The sequence below is a fragment of the Anser cygnoides genome, chromosome 7 (assembly GCF_040182565.1).
Source record: "Anser cygnoides isolate HZ-2024a breed goose chromosome 7, Taihu_goose_T2T_genome, whole genome shotgun sequence".
Classification (NCBI taxonomy): Eukaryota; Metazoa; Chordata; class Aves; order Anseriformes; family Anatidae; genus Anser; species Anser cygnoides.
The window spans coordinates 5,209,590-5,228,764 of NC_089879.1; the positions used below are offsets into that span (position 1 = coordinate 5,209,590).

Consider the following 19,175-nt stretch of genomic DNA (forward strand, 5'->3'; position numbering starts at 1 on the left):
TTTTAATTTAGCTGCATGTGGTACTTATTACAAGTTGGCTTAAAAGCTCTTCACATGGAGAGGTTTTCAAGGCTGTCAGATAATAATTTGTCATTTGGTTACCTGGGTATCTCATGTTTACCATGTATCTGGCAATAGGCTAAAATTCTCCCTTTTTTGGGTTTGACTGAATATTTGTTGTTAGTGCTTAGTGACTGCTGGCAGTGATAGCATGACTTCTTGGTCTTGGCTTTACTTGGGTAGGTATAGGGGACTTGCTCTACAAATCAAACCTCTGAGAAGCTAGTTTAGTAGCAATTTTGGATCAGGTAGAAGATTTTTGAGGAAAGGGTAAGGATGTTTGGCATAACCAGTGTCATCAAATCACCCATAATCCGTTAGCCTCAGCATTGTTAGATGTAAGTACCCAAGGGTCTCTCTCTCTCTCTCTCTCTCTCTCTCTCTCTCTCTCCTATGTTGTTTAGATCCCACTTTTTCTTTATAAACATGTCACTGGCTTTTGAATATTACTATACAATTTCAGAATACTGAAAACTGATAGAAAATTGCTGAACATTTACACGTAACAAAATATCTCATAGTAATATGGAAATGTAGAAGGCTAATGAAATCTAGAGTAAGAGTTGCAGGGTTTAGTTTTTCATCCCCAAACTTTGCTAAAAACTTGCATTGGTTTCAGCTAGTTTTCAAATAGTCAAAAAGCAGTGAGGCACATTAAAGTGAAGGTTGTGAAGGAAAAGCCAGCTGAGCTTTATCGTGGCCTATGCTACAGGTGACCATAAGGATTCGTTTCTCCCACTGTCCTTTTGTTACAAGGTGTTTCTCTTTTTTCTTTTTTTTTGATTCGCCAATTTGAGTTCATCGTCTATATCTGTGGGCCAAAACAAACATAATATAAATGTTGAGGGAAACAAAATAGTGTATTGGAGAATGCTACCGAAATTTTAAAACTAAGCTTTGAAAGGCTTCTGGATAATGCTGCTGCTTTTGTGAAGTGATTGGTAGTGGTAGAATGGAGCGGGTAAGTACCAACTTTGCGGATTAAGCAATTTAAGCAATGGCCTCTTGACTTACTGGCATTACATGTTGGAGACTTTGCTTGGTTGTCGTTTAACAGAGATGTTAGAGGCTCCGTTCCCTTACTGACATTAGTCTGGAAGAGGGAAAGGCTATAGGTAAACATTGTTGAACAGATGCCATGTAAGCAAATTAAATGAAGGGACGAAAAGGAAGGAGCCGAAGAGCTAACAGTTCTTTTATTCTCTGCTTGTAATTTTCTTTGCAACTTACCCAGTCTAGGATGCTTGGAAGTGGAGGTTAGGGACAGCAGCGCTGCTTTCTATAAGCTGTGTCTTCTAAGAACACATGTATGCTGTACTTGGTTATAGTGAAGTCACAGGATTTGGGAAATCTTTTGAAATTTTCCTTTAAGTCACAGACTGTGATCAGTGGAAATGGATAAGCTGACAATTGAATTGGATATTTTTTTTTTGAAGAAAACGCAGAATGCTTCTAGCAAAACCACCTGAGCGTGACTACTGCTTTGCACCATACTGTCTGGTGGAGTTCGCATTTCTCAGTCTGAATGCTTTCTGAAGCTGACTTTTTTTCCTGCTGAGGAGGACTAACAGATAAATTGGGATGTATAAGGAACAGTAACTTTATGATGCTGATTTAAGGAGTTTGATGGAGTTCCACTTTGCGTGAAGTCAGTCTCAGTCTTCTGCACACAACCTGGCTGAAATAATTGGGGGTCTGTGCAATGAACTGCTCCGCTCATTTATGTTACAATCTGAGACTTAGGCGTTAATATTGTCAGCATGCGGACATAGCCGAATGTTTTAGTTTTAAATACACGTCTAGATTGGAGGTATAGATATCCAGCAGCAAATGTTAAAACTTTGTGTAGACGTCTCTTCTGGGTTCTAACTTTTTTGTTCATGTAAAGTGATTTTTAAACATCAGTTTTAAAACATTTATAATAGGCGATCGTATTCAGCAGTGACTGAGCCATATCTAATAACAGCTCCTGGCTTCTGTATCAGATCATCTTGGTCACGTCGTGTGCTCTAAGGAGGTCCAAGCCATCCACATAATATTTTGCTGAAGTATTCTGCTTTCAGTTTTCATGCAATTCCTCCTCCTAAAATGCCATCTATATGTTTATCCAAGAACATTTCTTTGAGCAGCCATCTTCCAGTCCGGCCACAGCTTTACACCAGTCGCCTTGCGCAGGGCGCAGCTGTCAAGAGGTTTATCCAGTGCTGAGCGAGTTGGGCTGAATTCACAGGCAGTGTGTTTTTGGTGGTCAGTGTGTCACATTTTCATCCCCACAATTCTATTTCTACGAATGGTACAATTTATCGTGTAAATAAAGTGTTTTGCCCATTGAAGATCAGAAGCATGAATGTCCTGGAAGAGGATCCTCGAGGCAGTGTTCCTGTGGGTCAGGAACAGAGCTGAAGAAGCCGATGTTCTCAGGTAGCAAGCTGATGGGTAAAGAACGTCATCCATCCCATGGAACAGAACTATAATTACACAAGTTCTTAAAAGGGAACTTTTATTTCTTGACTCCTTCCTCCCTTCCCTTTCCTTTTGTTTCCAAACAGCTCACATTTGATTGCAATGTGATTATTGAAATGATGGAGTACCAGGGAAGTCACTGAAGATGGGGAAGGGAATATGTAGTAATCTTAAACTACTTTTTAGTTCTCAGCTCCTAGACTTGTTCCCATCTATGGGTTAATATTTATGAGCTGGTAAAATAAAACGTACATTAAATTTAGACAAAAGGATTTCTGTAGTTCTATTAACTATATTAATACGGAAAAATGTTATGAAAAACATGAAGCAATGGCTTTATTCCATTTTTTCAGGGTAGAATAGGGTAACACAAGATTAAAATGGTTCTCTGTAGAAATTCACGACCTTGTGGTAAAACTTTTCAGGCTCTGTTAGATGTGGTAGTTCTTATGTTGGAAAAATAGTCTGGAAAATTTTCCAGCACTCATAAGATGCAAAGTCTTTCCTAATGCATTTTGGAGCCAGTGATAAAAGTCTAAGTACAAGAAGGTATTTTATTTTAGAATGATGTTGGTCTCAGGCTTGCTTCTCATGTATTTAAGTACTGTATCTGTAATTGTAAATGCATTTTCAGTTGAAGACACTCGTTTACAAACATATTTATGGAATTTCAGAAGTAAACCAGCTTTAGTGAACACGTACATCAGAAGGATACTTGAGAGATCTTGGATTTTTTTTCCCTGTGCCGAGCTCCTGTCCATTTTATCCTGCAAGAATTTTATTCTGTGGCTCCATGTTATTAAATTTGCATTTTCCAGTCACTACTGAGCTCTTTGAGATCCTAATCTACTCATTTTTGTTACTTCCATTACATGTCTTTGATACTGATTTTGAGTCGGGTAGTGCTTGATGCTAAGTGGACTTTGGTTTTGTGCTCCTGGTCTAAATAGTCAGTGTACTTGCTGCCTTTGCCATTTAGCTCCCTGCTGACCTTAAATCACGTTCTCCTCTACGTCCTTGTGTTGGGAAGGGGGCGTTGGTGAAGTTTGCTACGTGACTTTCCTGATTTCTGTGGTGTGGTTTTCTGTTGTTGTTAGGTCTTTTGGTTTGGTGTTTTTTTTTGGTTTTCTTTTTTGAGGCTTTTTCACTGTCAATAATTGGATGCAAATATTGCAATTGGAGCACATATTGTCGCTGGGCTTGGCCAGTCATCTGCTTTTCCTGACACCACTCCACAACGTCAGTAAATAACATCAGCCTACTCTGAAGTGCGCGACAGATCTGGTTCCTCTTGCTGCGCTATCTCCGTGTGCCATTTGAAGACCATTCTATGATTTGAAGAGGTGTTTTGACTGAAATCTTTATCCAGACTTGTATGCAGGCCAAAGTAAATGGAATTATTTCAAACAGTCTACTTCAGTATCAAGGCATGGCCAGACTTCAGATAGATGGAATACTAGAAAGGGTTCTGAAATGTCAAAAAGAAACAAAAGGCTGATTCATCTGTGATTAATCTTCCTTAAACTAAATACCTCAGGCTGACTGCGGTCGTAAGCGGTGCCCCTGGAATTTTATAGAACTCCGGAGCCAATTTCTTTGGCTGATTTTAGGAATTTCAGCATTGCTCCTCCTGCAGCAGTGAAACCCAGTAGTAGCCTGCAACTCCACATCCGCAGGATCTGGGATGGTCTGCCTCATGCTCGGTTCTCCGGACTTCTTCACCGTTCCTGGTCATGGAATTCAGTTTACCTTTTCAAAAAGCTTGGATTTACTGTGTAAGCCGAAATGTGTGGTGTGTATTAAAACCAACCTCTATGATTTTTGGTTACAAGCACATGCTGTTACAATTTTGCCACTGGAATAGCTTTGCAAAATGTCACGAAAGAGAAAAAAAAATCCCTGGCATTTTTATACCTTCATGCTTGATCTTTTTATTCAACATATATTTAAGCTGCCAGCCTGCTTTTTTCCATGGTATTATTATTTACCTTGACAGTGGGAAAAATGATAAACTGAGTGTAATTAGGAGGATTGGGCTTGCTCTGCTCAAGTCTGTTAGCGCGGGTACTAGTGGCTTTTCCAGGATTAATGTTGTTGGTTTATAGGAATAATATGCATTGAAATCAATCCAAAATGTAGATTTCTTGCATAAACAGATCATAAATTGTCAACTAAATGTTCTGAAAAGTTGATATTTGTTACGTGCTGCTTGGTTCTATTTGTCAATAAAGAATGGTTAAGTCCAAGTTAAAAAACCATTGCATGCTCTTAGAAAGCCATACTTTTTGGCTTTCTTTTGGCTTTGGCAACAGTGGTTGTGATTTTATTTTTTTGTCAAGACCATTTAAAAACAAACAAGGAAACAATAAGCAAAGACTAAAACATACACTAATAATAATCTGAAAACGATGAATTGCAGAAGTAGGTGGAAATTATCCCATTTTTCTTCCAGTGGTTTCTAGATCTCTGTCTTATTAACATTATTTTTAGCCTTGTTCCTCTTCATTTCTTCACGGGACTTCCTCAGTGGTCAGGATACTACTCCATGTTAGTCTCAGCAGCTGGAATCGAGCGCTCGTTTCTTTGGAGCAGTGACCGTACTCTGTGTTCCTCCTAATGGTTTGCGTTAGTGGCTGAGGGGAAAAACGACCACTCTGAATTATAACTTGGGTTTTGGCATTGAAACCCAAAGGGATTTTTGAGGAGTCTTTTGAAATGGCTGGCCAAGACTTCGAAAAGTATTTTGGATGATTGACTCAGCTGTAAGGGAGGCATTCCTGGGGGACTTTATCTTTCACTGTGCATGTGTTGAATGATTCAGTGTACACGTGTTGAATGCTTTTGAAAATCAAGTTGCTTTAGCTTTCAAGTTGTAACTAGTGCAAAAAAACTCTCTCCTATGTATAGGTTTGTCCAGTGTTTTTGGGTTAGAAGGTTGGCTATCTGTTTTTTTGATCTGATAAGTCATATTTTGCTGTATTTGGGACTGCAGCGTTGTTTATACCTTGCTATTCCCCCTTTTAATTTATTTTCTTTTTCTCTGTTGTTGTTTTCTTCCATAAAAGCTTTCTCTTTGCAGTTTCATCATCTGGAAGACTCTTACAAGCTACTTAGACCACTTGCTGAGTAAATGCTACGAAGTGTGTTGAAACGAACAACTATGAGAAAGTAGGACAGGGTAGAAAATATAGGAGGAAAAGTTTTAGTTCCTGATGTAGTGCTAGGGATAAATATTTTAAAATATTTCCTATTTACTTTGGATAGCATATTATAAAGTGTTTGAGACCACTTTGTATGTTGCCTTCCTCCCCCCTCCTCTACCCTTTCCTTTTAGATATTTTTCACCAGGTTGTGAAAACTGTTATGATGATGAGCACTGAAAGGCAGGAATACGCAGCTCCTCTGTTTTGGATAGCAACAGCCATTACTGAATGCTGACAGTGGATTTCCACTGCAAATAAAATTGCTTAAAAGTAGAGTATCAGTTTCCATATTGTTTTTTATAGCAGTTCAAGATAATGATTACAAGTACTTTTTTTTTTTTTTTTTAAGATGTTTTTTATACCGGGCGTAATTGGTAATTTATTCAGGCTTTTCCTTGGTGCATGAAGCTTTACTGGGTTTCACGCAACATTTGCAGGGCTAAAACCAATTGGAATCCCTTTTTACTGCTAGAAACAAATGCAGATCCCAGTCATATCTTTCTTCTTAACTTTAATTTTCCTGTTTAATTTTTATAACCAAGACTTATTTTTTTTGTCAGTTAGAACTCCTTTGGGGAAAAATGCAAACACACCCTTCTGGCTTTTTCCTAATTTTGGAAATGTGGATTTCTTTTCAGTTGCTTACTTCAAGCTTAAGTTGATTGAAGTGTGGCAGAACTGAGGTAGCAGCCATACATGCATTTATGACTATATTATTTGTAGACTTCTATCAGGACAGAATGAAATGCCTGTTACGTAGGTCTCCGCAAAGCTCTGAAGTGAACAAGTCTTTTTCTCATTACTGTGCTGTCCCTTGAGGAAAAAACACCATGTGCCTAAAAGCAGAAATTTTGGGGTGTATGCTGTGCAAACTTTCAAGGAATTGGATCTGAAAGTCATTTTGCGGACTAAAGTTGTATTTGCAGGATATGGCCTTGCTGAAGTTTCACTTGTACACCTGTAACTTTTTATTTGATATGGCTCCAATTACACAACAAATTTCCTCCAATTTAGTAAACTTTTTTAAATGTTTAAATTGTAACTTTTCTATACTGGAGGTATAAATATTATTAAATTGGAGTACACTCCCCTAAATCTATCCATTCATTATCTACAGTATGATGTGTCTTTGAAAACCAACCTCTCCCCGGTCAAAAGCAATCAAACAAAAAAAAATCAATCCACAAGAGAATGAATTCCCACATAGGTTCCTTCAGATAAACGTCCCAAGTCAGTTAAGTAATTCCAAATATGAGGTGATTAAAATACTTTGATTTTGTGATTTTGATGATAATATTGAGTCTGTTAATGATTTTAATATTAGTAAAGAGTCCCTGGTTCACATACAACAGATGTATGTCTGTGCATAAGGATATACTTATATATATATATATGTGGAAAAAAGGATTCGCCATTCAGATTTTCCAAAGAATAAAAATACAGTAGAGGTGCTATTAACTACCTACTTATGCACAGCAACAGGAGTATGTTCTACACGCTTCATTTGCTGCAGGAATTTGGTGAACTTGGGATGACTTTTCTGTAGTGTTTCTTTGATAAAATATAATTTTGTTAATTTGTGTGAAGCCTAAGTAAACAAAACTCTAACCTCAGTTTAATAAAAGCACACAAGTAAGAGGTACAGTTTGTTGAACTGTAGGCCACCTCTCAACCAGGGGATGTTTTCAGAGTTATTAGAGGTAACTTGACTGCATCTGTCAGAAAAAGCTGCTGAAAAGATTCATTTCAGGTCATGTTAATAAACCTGACACACACCATCCTCTGAATGATAATAGCTGGTAGAAATTTATCATGTCTAATTCATGGCTCGGCAGAGTCATAAATTCACTGGTTGTTACTGCCTTGTACTGAATCTTATTTGAAGGCTTGTTTGGGGACTCATAGCAACTATTAGCAATTAAAGTGAGAACCATAAACTGTGAAATATGTAGACAAAAGACGTGTGGGTTTTGTTTGGTTTGGGGGAGAGGGGTGGAATGATCTACTTCTCAATTCACTTTATTAATTTTTCTCCCTCATCCAAGAAATGAGGTCATGGCTCATGTTTCAGAATTTTCCATATACAGTTCTGTAAATCCACTGGTCATCACTAGTAAGCGTAAGTTGCGTATAAGTAAATGCATTTTTTAAAGTTTCTAACAACAAATGAATTAATATAGTGATGCTTTGTCAGCTTTATTTCATTTTTTATCGATGTAATTATTTTTGGATGACCTGCAAATGCTAGTTAACCTTACTCTGAATTTTGTCTGTCTGTGTCTTTGGCTTTTCCAAAAATGAGTGAATTTGAATATGCAGAGACAGGCATCTCACAGTGCCATGATGCAAAAAGTGAAATATTTCTGTGGTCATCACTTTTCCACACAGACGTAGTCTTTCTGTGAGGTTGTTCATAGGCATGCTAGTTTTCAAGTGTTGGGCAAAGTATCAAAGTTCATGTGTCCTGGAGAAAAATCAGCCTTTTAAATCTGTCACCGAAGTCATTGAAACACAGGCCAGTTTTGTCTGTGCACTAGGTCTATTGAAACTGGTTACACCTGGAATATTGGAGCTCTCATTTGATTGCTCTTACTGTATCCTTTCTTATTTTTACTATTTCACTGATTATATTAGCTTAAATTAGGCAATATTGTCAAGTGGAATTTATTTGGTCTGAAAGCCAGGAACTCCTGCTTTTCCTGGCCCTGCCATATTTCACGTTGTGGTCCTTACAGTAGGAGCTGGCTGGCAAGTCAGTTAATCTATAGAGACATTTTTTCTCCAATTTTCCAGGAAAGATTTAATGGTAGATACTTTAATGAGGTCTGGTTTTACTAAGACCTCATTAATTTTACAGAGGTATCACAGTACATTTCTCTGAAGTGTTACATTTAATCTAGATGACAATTCATTATTCTGAATGATTATTTTCTTTGTCTGAGTTTGTTTAGCTGCTCACTGTACTGAGTCTCCAAGTACAAGTATATTAATGAGGTTCTGTTATTTATCCCTGATATTAAACACAATGCTTCCAACAGTCTAGTTTGTAAAGAGTTTTCTGTGGTTTATGACAAAGGTTGCTGGGTGCTTGTACATCAGTGTTGCCTGTGTAGGAACTAGAGTCCCAAATTCCTGTAGAAGGGAATCCTTTGGAACCGTGAAGAAATAGAAAAATAGACTTGTCAAGGCCTATGAGGGAGTTTGTAGTCCATCCCCTTAATCCAAGACAGATTCAACTATATTTATGTTGACTTTCAAGACCCGTTGGACATACATCTGCCAAAGGTCTCCTTCGACAAACTTACATATGTCTCCATGTGTTGGCAGTTATACCCTTGTGCTTTATTGGTCTTCCCATTGAACTGTTTCCTTAATGTCTGTCCTAAACCTTTCTTCCTAAACAATATTATTTCTTTTCTCTTTTTCACCAACACTGTTCTTTCTAAACCTGATGGCTTCCATCATGTCTCTTTTTGCGCTTATTTTTGCTATAACAAACAAACCAACCAAAGAAACGAACAAACAAAAACCACAAAAAAAACACCTTAGTTCCTTTTAATGTTTTGTCCAAGTTATATTTTTTAAACCTTTTGACATTCTTTATGCTGTATAGTGGATTTTCTTCAGCTGTCCCATTTCTGTTGTAAAGAATGATATCTAAAATTAGGCCTTCCAATGCTGAGGACAGCTTCTATAGGTTATTTATATAACAAGAATTGTTAACTTCATTGTATGGAAGAAGATATCAGACTCTGGAGGCAAGGAGAAAAGGTGCAAAGGAGAAAAAATGGGAATTGTATGAGTACAAAGTTTTCAGGATGGTCTAAACTGGGATTTGGCTGAGTTATTTTTAGTGCTAATGTTTGTGGCTGAATATAAGAGGACTGCATGTGCTCTTGCGGCTCTCTTCTGCTCACTCTGCTTCAGCTAAGTATCTATTTAAAGTTCCTTTTTTCTTCTTTTTCTTCTTTTCAGGGGAGAATATTGCATTAAATGAGGTGACAAAACATAGAGGTTTTTATGGTGGTTGCCTACAGTGCCTATTGAAATTTTCAAGACAAGTTTTATCATGCTTATTGGAGCAAATGCTGGAAGTGGCTGTTCAAAGAAAGGAACAAATTAAGAATAGTCAAAGCCCAGAGTAAATACACTTTACTACTGGGTTGCAGATGATAGTAATTAATAGTGTTTTCACAACACCAGTAGGAGAGGAGCTTACTTCGTGTTATCTTGTGGTAGCCACCAACATTATTTAGAGGTATAGATGTTTTTAAGTTACATACTCCCTTTAATTGATATTAGAGGCACCACATTTGCTCCACATTCCAGTCTGAGTTTATGAAGCCTGGCAGGCTCCTGGATGATGCTGTGTTTTCACTAAAACCATCATGGGGACACTGGAGCTCCGAGAGATTGCGCAGAGCTGGGCCTCAAGCAGAAGGGTCAATGGAGAAGCTAAATATTTTTGTTACAGCTTCTTTAAAGGTTTTGCTTAATCTAATAAAATCGGTTCCCCAAGGCTTTCAAGGGTTACCCTACTGAGGAGGCCCAGAAAGATACGTGAGCTTGATGAACTGTTGTCTTTTGAGTGTAAGATGACCACAACAAACCAAAAAACCCTTGCTGTTTCCAGACACTGCCATGAGGTTTCAGTTTGTCATGTGAGAGAATTAACCACTGCCGAGAACTTTTTAGTTGTTTTCAGCTGAATAACTGAACTGTCGTAAAAGGAATGATTGAACTTGTTTCAGTACTGGAAGCTCTTAAGAGTAGTTATTTGGTGTGTTGTGTGTATAATATAATTTTGAGGTTTCATCTTTTTTAGTAAAATATTACACTGTTTGCTTCCCTTGCCTTTCTCACTCTGAATAAAAATGATAATTTGAAAATGTTTTCATGAATAAAACAGATAGGATGACACAAAAAGAGGGGGATGAAAATGATCTCATTATTAACTAGTTGAAGACGAATGGGTTCATGGAACAAAAGTAAACGGGAACCAAATTCTTCATTTCATCCCAATACAAATGCACTATTGTTTTATGGATGGATAGAAGACAAGATGAGCTTTTTCCACTGATCTATCGATTTTACTTATTTAAGATACTAAGGCTGGTGTCCCACGGGGCTACTCTAGTGCTAAAAGTTCAGTAAAGTTTATCCATGATTTATGATTTTTTTTCTTGTACATTCTTTCCATTTTACTCTTTACTGGTTGGCATTGTGTGGCTTGTTATTAATTTTTCTTAATATTTTCCATTCAGGGTGGAACAGAGAGATTGGCAGACATTTTTGTGTTACAGTCGGTTGTGGGAGGACTTGCTACTCTTTCCATCCTCCATTTATATCTTACAATGACAATGAAGGATACTGAATACAGTCACAAAATTACAGAGTCATTAAAGTTGAAAAGACCTCCAAGATAATCTGGTCCAACCATCCACTTACCACCGATATTGCCCAATAAACCATGTCCCTGAGTACCACATCTACCCTTTCCTTAAACACCCCCAGGTGACTCTACCACACGAGTGACTCTACCACTTCCCCAGGCTATCTGTTCCAATATCCAACCACTCTTTCTGAGAAGAAATTTTTCCGAAAGAAGAAATTTTTCTTAAAATGCTGCAGCACTGGCTGTCGTGCCAGAGAACCAGTTCCAAATTTCGGCCCCTGTCTCTGAGTTTGGGCAATTGGAGGATGCTGTGCAGTGAGATCAAGTGGGGATCTCCACGGGGAGAAGCTTTGTGACTGCTGCACCACAACTCTTGCTGACTTAGATGTGGCACTGAGAAAAGATCCAAAGCTCAGCACCTGTGCAGCTTAAATTATTGCAACGGGGTGTTTTTTTATATGTTTTTCGTACATCGTTGTGTGGTTTTGATAGAGCTTGTTTTGTAAGTCTTGACCGAAGATTTATTTTAGAAGATAAAATTCTGAGAAAGAAAACAATTTATGTTTCACTGTTTGCTGTTGATGAAGCTTTAATGGATTTATCAGCACAAACGCTTTTTAGTGGGTGGAAATATATCAATAAGTGTTGATAAAGAAATTCTGTATGTTAAACGTCTTCGTCACATTGATGACTGAATTGGTGGTCCCCCAATGCCCTTATCAACAGCCCCACCTTCTGATGAAATTCTAAATGATGGTACGTTTATCTCCTGTATTTGTGCTGTGGGAAGTCGATAGTGTGATGATCCAAGAGAAAAGGTGATAATATTTCTCAGTCTCATACCAGTTAATTTAGAAAAGTTGCAAACTGGCACAAAAGTATTTAAAGCCTTTAGTACGTGATGAGCTGAGTTGTGTATAAGGTGGGCCTTCTTTAATCCTCGGTCTTTGTGGTGTTTGCATGTCCTTAGCGCAACTACAAACACAAGTGAGCGTGAACCTTCTCCTCAGAGTCTCTTAAAACTACAGATATCGTTCTTTTCCTGAGATTTATGAACTCTTTTGAGGTTCAGGGCCAAATTCTTGGTGCCTGGCTCCTGGACAGTGCAACACCAACAGAAAGCTTCCCTCCGGGGGCAGCTGGAGGACATCCAGGCCCGTCCTCATCAGGGTATCGGCCTCATTAGGCCCACTGGGAGCTAAAACAGCTTTACATGCCACCGAGGCTAAATAGGGGGCAGATAAGTGTTTTAGAATGATTTTGGATACTTCCCTTGAGATATGTAAATCTAGATTAAACTATTGTATCAAGACTTATTGGCAGATGATAATAAACATTCAGGTATTTATTACACTTTGCTCTAGTTTAGAAGTGTGTTAAAAATGCATGAAAGTGCATAAATCTGCATCTGTGTTTCAAGATGCTCATGAACTTGAATACATTGTGGAGCATTATTTAATTTTGAAATAAAACAAGGTGATCGGGCAATTTTACTTGTTTTATTATTTTAACTCTGAAAAGTAGGAATTATAAACTGATCGAATGTCAACAAAGTGCTTATTTTTTTGAAATACAATTCTACTTTTAATATGCCCTTAATCCAATATTTAGATGTACATTTAATATACCCTTGAATTACCAGATTTTGGTGTGGTTGGGACGTACATAGCGTATGGTATAGTTACTGATTCCAACCTTCAAACTTGTTTTTTTCTGCTAACATGGTTATAAAGAAAACAGTTTCCAAACATCTGGCATTAAAAGAAAACTGAAGTGTTGATATTTCAGCTCAAATACTTTGGGGATACATTAATGTTAAGCAGTATGTTTTCCTAAACATGCAAGTGGACGTTTGTGTACCTCTTAATCTGAGTTATTACCCTTAAAGCATAATAGTGAATCTGTTCTAACCAAGTATGAGAATAGCATTGAACTTGAGCGGTTTTACTGAGCCACAGACACAGCCGTGTGCATTTCCATTGTTAGTAGATCCAAAATCTGCATCTAGAATGACTGCAATAGTATTGCTAGTGTAATTTCTTTTTTTCTCAATTTTGTATACTTAATAAAAATGGACTTACTTGACTATTCCTCTATCCTAAGGATTCCTCTATTAGAAGTTTAAGATTTTATTTATATATAATAAAAGAGATATAATTTAACGTGAGGAATTTGAAAGCAAGTCATTGTGAAAAGGGTATGTTGAAAGGATTCTCTTATGTTTAATAGGATACGTCTTCGGGCAGTTACCATTCCCTGCAAAATAGCATGACAAAAATTCAATACATCTATCTATCTGGACATATCTTCTGTGTTATCTCTGCCTTTGTTTAGTGTTCCTGTATTTGGATTCCTTTCCCCCTTTCTTCTCTTTAGCCCAGTTCCCAAGAGACTCAAATGTGCTGAAGCCCAGAAACTGTGAATCTTGGTTTAGCGTTTCTTCTGGCAGCTAGCAGAGCTACAGCCTGTTTTTTCACTTTTGAGCCTTAAGGTTGAGCAGATGAGCAGCAGCTTGGACGGACGGTCATGTCAGTTCACATTCGGCTTTCTGCAGGGCTGGATTTTTTGGCTGTGACGGCAGGTGTGTTCGTGCGCTGTCGGGGAGGCGTCGTGCCTAGCTCCTTTATATCTTTTCATCTGGGGGACCGCTCTGCCACGGTGACAACACGTGTGGTTTTTTTTTTGCAGCGCAGATTTTTGTCTCATTGAGGTTACCCCACTGTTACCAGGAATGGCTGCAGTTCAGACGCCTGGCTTGTGAGTTCCTCCTGCTGAGGTGGGCACGAGGCGAAGGACGATGGTCTCGCACGGACTGACTCCTTGGGGAGCACATAGAGGGACGCTGTGTACAAGTTCTCCTCTCCCAGCAAACAAAGAAAGCTTGTTTAACGAACACTTAGCTAACAAAGTTGACCTAAAATTAGAATGCTTATTTCAGGAATGAAAATTTACAATGAAAATAAACATTTTTATGGGCAGTAGAAGAAAGTTCCTTTAGAGTGCACTACTTTGATGGACCAGATTTTTTGCACAGATACTTTTTTCTGTATTTACTTCTAACACATGCTTGAAATACTGTGGCGAAGTGAGCCTTTTTTTTTTTTTTTTTTGTCTGCAGATGTAGGAGAGAGGCAGATTTGGACTTTCTGACAGTGGTGTGTTACTTTCATTCCTGTCAGTGAGATGTGGGTACTTAAACACTGAGGTTTATTGTTGCCTAATTTTTTCTCCTTCAGAGTTTTAGTCTGAATAGTATCTTTTTGTGTGTGTTAAGGATGCATTAGTTGAATGTCACAAATGATCCTACAGAAATGATTTTTTTTTTTACTAGTAAGCTTTCCTGTGTTATTTTCTCTTCCTTGTCCTACAACTTCACTACTTCCACTCTTATGTTGTAAGATTATTGCTAACATCTATTTGTACCACTGTTACTTGTTAAAGTGGTTTCAGCTATGCAGCTTCTCAGGTTTTAATGTACGCATCTCTCTTTGTGGACCAACTTCTGTACTTTGGCACACAGTGCCTGTCCCTCAGCTCTCCTCCTGCTCCCGTTTGCCCAGACTGTAGGTTTTATTTGTAACGAATGTGCGGTGTCCCGCAGTCAGCTTGGCTAAAACGTACTGTAGAGTTACCAAAGGTCCAGACTAAAATGCTTCATTTCCATATGCAAAATTCAGATAAAAACCATTATATTTGAAACCAGAATTCAGCTGCCATGGCCAGTCATGTGAAGTGCTACCAGAATTTTTCAGTTGGAAGAGTAGGATAAAACTATTGAAATATCTGCTCAGTTGTACATAATGCCTAACCAGATGTGTCTGTTTCTGAGATTACTCATTATTTGAATGATCTTGGTGAATACAACGAATCATATTGTGATGTATGTATGTATTTGAGATTTTTTAGAAGTGTTGAAGGGTAGATGTTATTCGAATATTTAGGAAAGCAACTGTACTGGATATTGTGGATGTTTCAGTGTTGAAGGGTTAAAGGTTAATTATTTGGCTCTTAGTAGGTTATTCTTTCTATTGCTGATTGCTCAAAAACATGGCAAGCATACAATATATTGATAGAAAGCCTAAAAGGGAAAAATCCTTTACAGTTCTGGAGTATCAGTTCAGAGTATTATTCCTTGTTCTTAGATGTATGTAAGCAAGTAGAAATTTAAAAAGCTGGAGTGGCAATTTTTAAAGCCACGTTGTTTTTCAACATGATTTAATTGCATAAGCAGTATAAACGTTTTTAAAGATCCTGCTTCGTGTAATGTACATAGCATAGCTTAATCTAAAGCAAACATCTCTCATCTGAATTCTTAATTGGGACTATATTTCAACTCATGAACATCAGTGTTCCATAATTTGAAGAACTGTCAATTAGTCCTGTAATTTATTATGTCTTCAAATATTCCACAGGGTGAGTCAATAGCTGGTCACGAGGGTGAAATATGAAATCATGTACTCAGTACAAGGCTACCATCAGCCCCAGACTTTCCTGGGCACGTCTTGTTTTCTTGCCCTCAGGGTCTTGTCTGGAGAGATTTTTGGCAAGTCCTGTGTGTTTCTGGATGGGTTTTTGGAAACCCCATTATAAGCAGAAGCAGGACTTTGGGAAAGTCTCGTACGGAGGCACAATTCCCAGTGGTGATGTGAGTTTGGCCAGTGATAAAAGACAAAGATGATGCTGTGATGGGAGCAGACAGTGCTACACAGGTAGATCCTGCACAGAGCAGCAAGACCTTGGAGAGAGAGGCTTGGGGCATTGGGGTGGTTGAGTGGGGATGAAGGGTTGAGTTTGGGAGCTGGAAGAAGGGAAAGTGTGGGAAAGCTCCAGAGACAACTGTCAGAGGAGAGCATTTGGAGAGGCATTAGGAAAGATGGAGAGGGCTTGGATGCTGATGAGCGCTGGTGCTTGCCAGGGGAAACAGTGCAAGGTCTTGGAGTTAACCACAGAACGCAACAGCTCTAACGGGGAGTTTGATTTGAAGATAGACAGATGGGCAAAGAATTGTCAAAAGGCCTGGATTCGGAGGAAGTCATGGAGAGGAAAAAACCAGCGTCCTCTGCACCCCAGTAGCAAATACGTTTATCCAGGAGCAGATGCGCTGCACTTGGGTTAAGCTGAAAGAGCAATGTGCATGTTATGCATGTGTAAACAGGGGAAACTGGAGACTTTATAGGTACCTCAAAATTAAGTACTGTATCTTGCTCTAGAATATACGTGGTTTTCTCTTGTTTAGCCCTTTAGAATTGTTAAGGGTCTTTATTGCTTTAAAAGGTGAAAAAAAAATGTGTTGAAGTGAATTACATGAGTAAGGATTGTGGGTTTGGTCCCTGCTTGTGTAAACACCACAAAAGATTCAAAAGTTAATTCGCGTAGTTTTACTTTTTGGTACATCATAATCACAGTCAATAGTTAAATATATATATATATATATATATATGCACACACATGCACACTGCCCTCACACCCACTTGTGTTGTACTGGTGAATATATATTTTCTCAGAAAAATATTTTAAAACATGTTCAGTTTAATTTAAAGTCTATCCACTTAATAATTTAACTCTAGGTTTGAATATTTGTATTTTTCTAGTAAATGAGCATGATCTGTAGTATTTTTACTATGATAACTAGAGAGGAGAAGCCTCTTTGACAGGACATTAATTTAGCTTTCTTGTGGAGTGTGTCTGGAAGCTGCATAGATAAATGATTTACTCCTAGATACGACTTCAGCTAGTGAGGTATTAATGAATATTTAAAGCTATTTCATATCAATGTGACAATTCTGTATATGCATGCTGTTTAATGTATGTGTAAAGCATGCATATGATACATTAGGTTGTGTGTTTTTCCTTTGATTTTTTCACTTTGTTAAAGTTATTTATTTTTTTTTACTTCTCACAGCTGCCAAAACAAACTCTTCTTGCGATAGACTTAAGTCAACATAGTTGGTGTGTCTCTAATGAAGCATTCCTCCTGAGGCCCCTACTCGGGTTTTATCTTTTTGTCATAGCTTTTCTTAATCTCTCGTTCCAACTTTAATGCTAGGGTCTCCTTAAGAATTTCTGCAGTAGATTTAAAGTAAACAAGTTCCATTCCAGTAATCATGATTTTTATTCCCCAAGACCTTTGGTTTTTGAAGTAAAAAGACAAAAAGCACTTAGATTTTTTTTTTCACACTACTAAACTTGATTTTTTAATCTGTTGAAAAAGTTGGCAAAAATTCAGGGAAGCTAATATTCGTCAAATGTACGAGTTTAACTCTTCTTTCGTATTGCTTTTGCCTCTTTCTTTTTAACCATGCTACTTTCTTCAGGATTCTGCAGTAGCTTCTCTATAAGCAAGGCAGATACCAACGTCCAGCTTCACCACTGTGTCCATGTGGTACCGTCTTTAATTTAACTTACTCCCAGGTGGATTTTTAGTAGCAATTTCCAATAAATAATATTAACTGGTTTATACTTTTAATTTGGAATTTATTACTAAACAAGAGAGAGAAAAATGGCAATATTTAAGGATATGTAATGTTTTAATATTCTTGGTGTCAGTCTGCAGAGTTCCAGGCAGGAGTGTACGGTGTGGTTTTCCTTTAATTCCACCCCTTTCAACATCTCCTATTTTTAATGCCAAACACAGAGTTTCTGTAGCAATGTTGAAAGCTATAGCTAGATTCAATAGCTTATTTTAATAAAAGGCTGTTGTGTACAGCATGGATTAGCAGATAGAGCCATTGCATGCAAGCACCTGGTAAGCAAGAAAAAGAAGAAAAACTCAAAAATTGACGCCAATTTTTTGTATCCTCATTTGCTTAGCTATGTACTTGTGATAGTTCCCTTTGGTCCTCAGTTTCAAGTTTTCTTCATACTTGTCTGTCACTTAGATGTTATTATTTCAGGTTTGGATAAACAATCGTACAAGGTAGGTCAGTTCACGATTGACAAACTTGCTGTTTCTGTCATCAAAATGGTCTGGAGCCCAGGTTCAATAGCAGTTGTAGACTGAATAGTGCTATTTATTGGTCTTAAAGGGACCGTTTTACACTCTCTTGCACAATTGTCTCTGAACAGTTTGAAACACCATAAAAATATACGTTGTTTGAGCAGCCTTATACCATAGCTCACATATTTTGTGCTGTGATTTATAGTTATCACTTGACATCTCCGAAGTGAAAGGGCAAAGTTGAATTACATATATAATCCTCCCAGCTCAAACCTACTAGAAAAATCATAAAAGAGACTTTCCTAATGCTTCTTTTGTAGCAGCTAGAAACTCACACAAATTCAGTCTGGTAGCATTCATTACTTAGATTAAGCTTACTGAAACCTAAGAACGGTAAATGTTAAACTTGTTTGTTTGTATGTATGCATGCATCCGTCTGTCTGTTTTAGCCAGAAAAATAGAGTTAGAGCAGGTATGGGGTAGGACTAGGCACAGAAATTTTATGGCTTGTGTCCAAGTTCAGGAATGTCCTTGGACACTAGATACCCATTGGCCTGAATAAATCTCGAAATGCAAAGAACATGAGCAATAAAAGACTGACAACATATCTTTACTTTGTCTTTTTACATGTATGCATTTAAATATGTAATTGGGAGATGTCAAAAGTATAGTTTCTAATCATGTAATTTCTGAACACAGTTTTTTTTCCTTTTTTTTTGTGCAAGCCTAATCACCAGCTTTGTTTCAGATATAGTGGAGTTAGCCGTTTTAATGTAGGTGCTCTAATATAAGGGCCTTATTTCAGATAGAGCGGCCCAGACGCTAGCTGCAGAGGGCCGCGCCACAGGCACAGGCCTCCCGAGCACACCGATTGTTATTAATTCTGGTGTCTTTAAAAGTTATCGATTAATATGGTGGTGTCGGAGAGGCTAATGGGATCTGTTTAATATTTGAGCATGGCCATAGATACACGCAGTCTAATGCAGCACTTTGCTGGCCTCTCGGCCCGGCCTGCTGTGGCGTTTGTGTGTCGACGTGCAGCGGTTCGCAGCCTGGGCCTTGTCACAGAGGCATCCCCGGCTCCCTCAGCTTCTTGTACACAGCAGGTGGAGGGAAG

At 38.1% G+C, this 19,175-nt stretch overlaps 1 protein-coding gene across 7 annotated transcripts in view; it reads left to right on the plus strand.

Annotated features, from left to right (window-relative positions):
• Window positions 1-19,175, plus strand: part of ATE1 (arginyltransferase 1) — an 88,143-nt gene that overhangs the window by 39,726 nt on the left and 29,242 nt on the right. The window contains exon 11 of one of the 7 annotated variants that reach the window (XM_067000484.1): window positions 10,991-17,609. The exons of 5 other annotated variants lie outside the window; for them this stretch is intronic. In XM_067000484.1, the coding sequence (XP_066856585.1) occupies window positions 10,991-11,152 (162 nt within the window). In that variant the 3' untranslated portion in view covers window positions 11,153-17,609. Of the gene's footprint in view, window positions 1-2,609; window positions 2,682-10,990; window positions 17,610-19,175 lie in introns of those variants that run through there. One more of the 7 variants, XM_067000485.1, reaches the window with a different exon arrangement.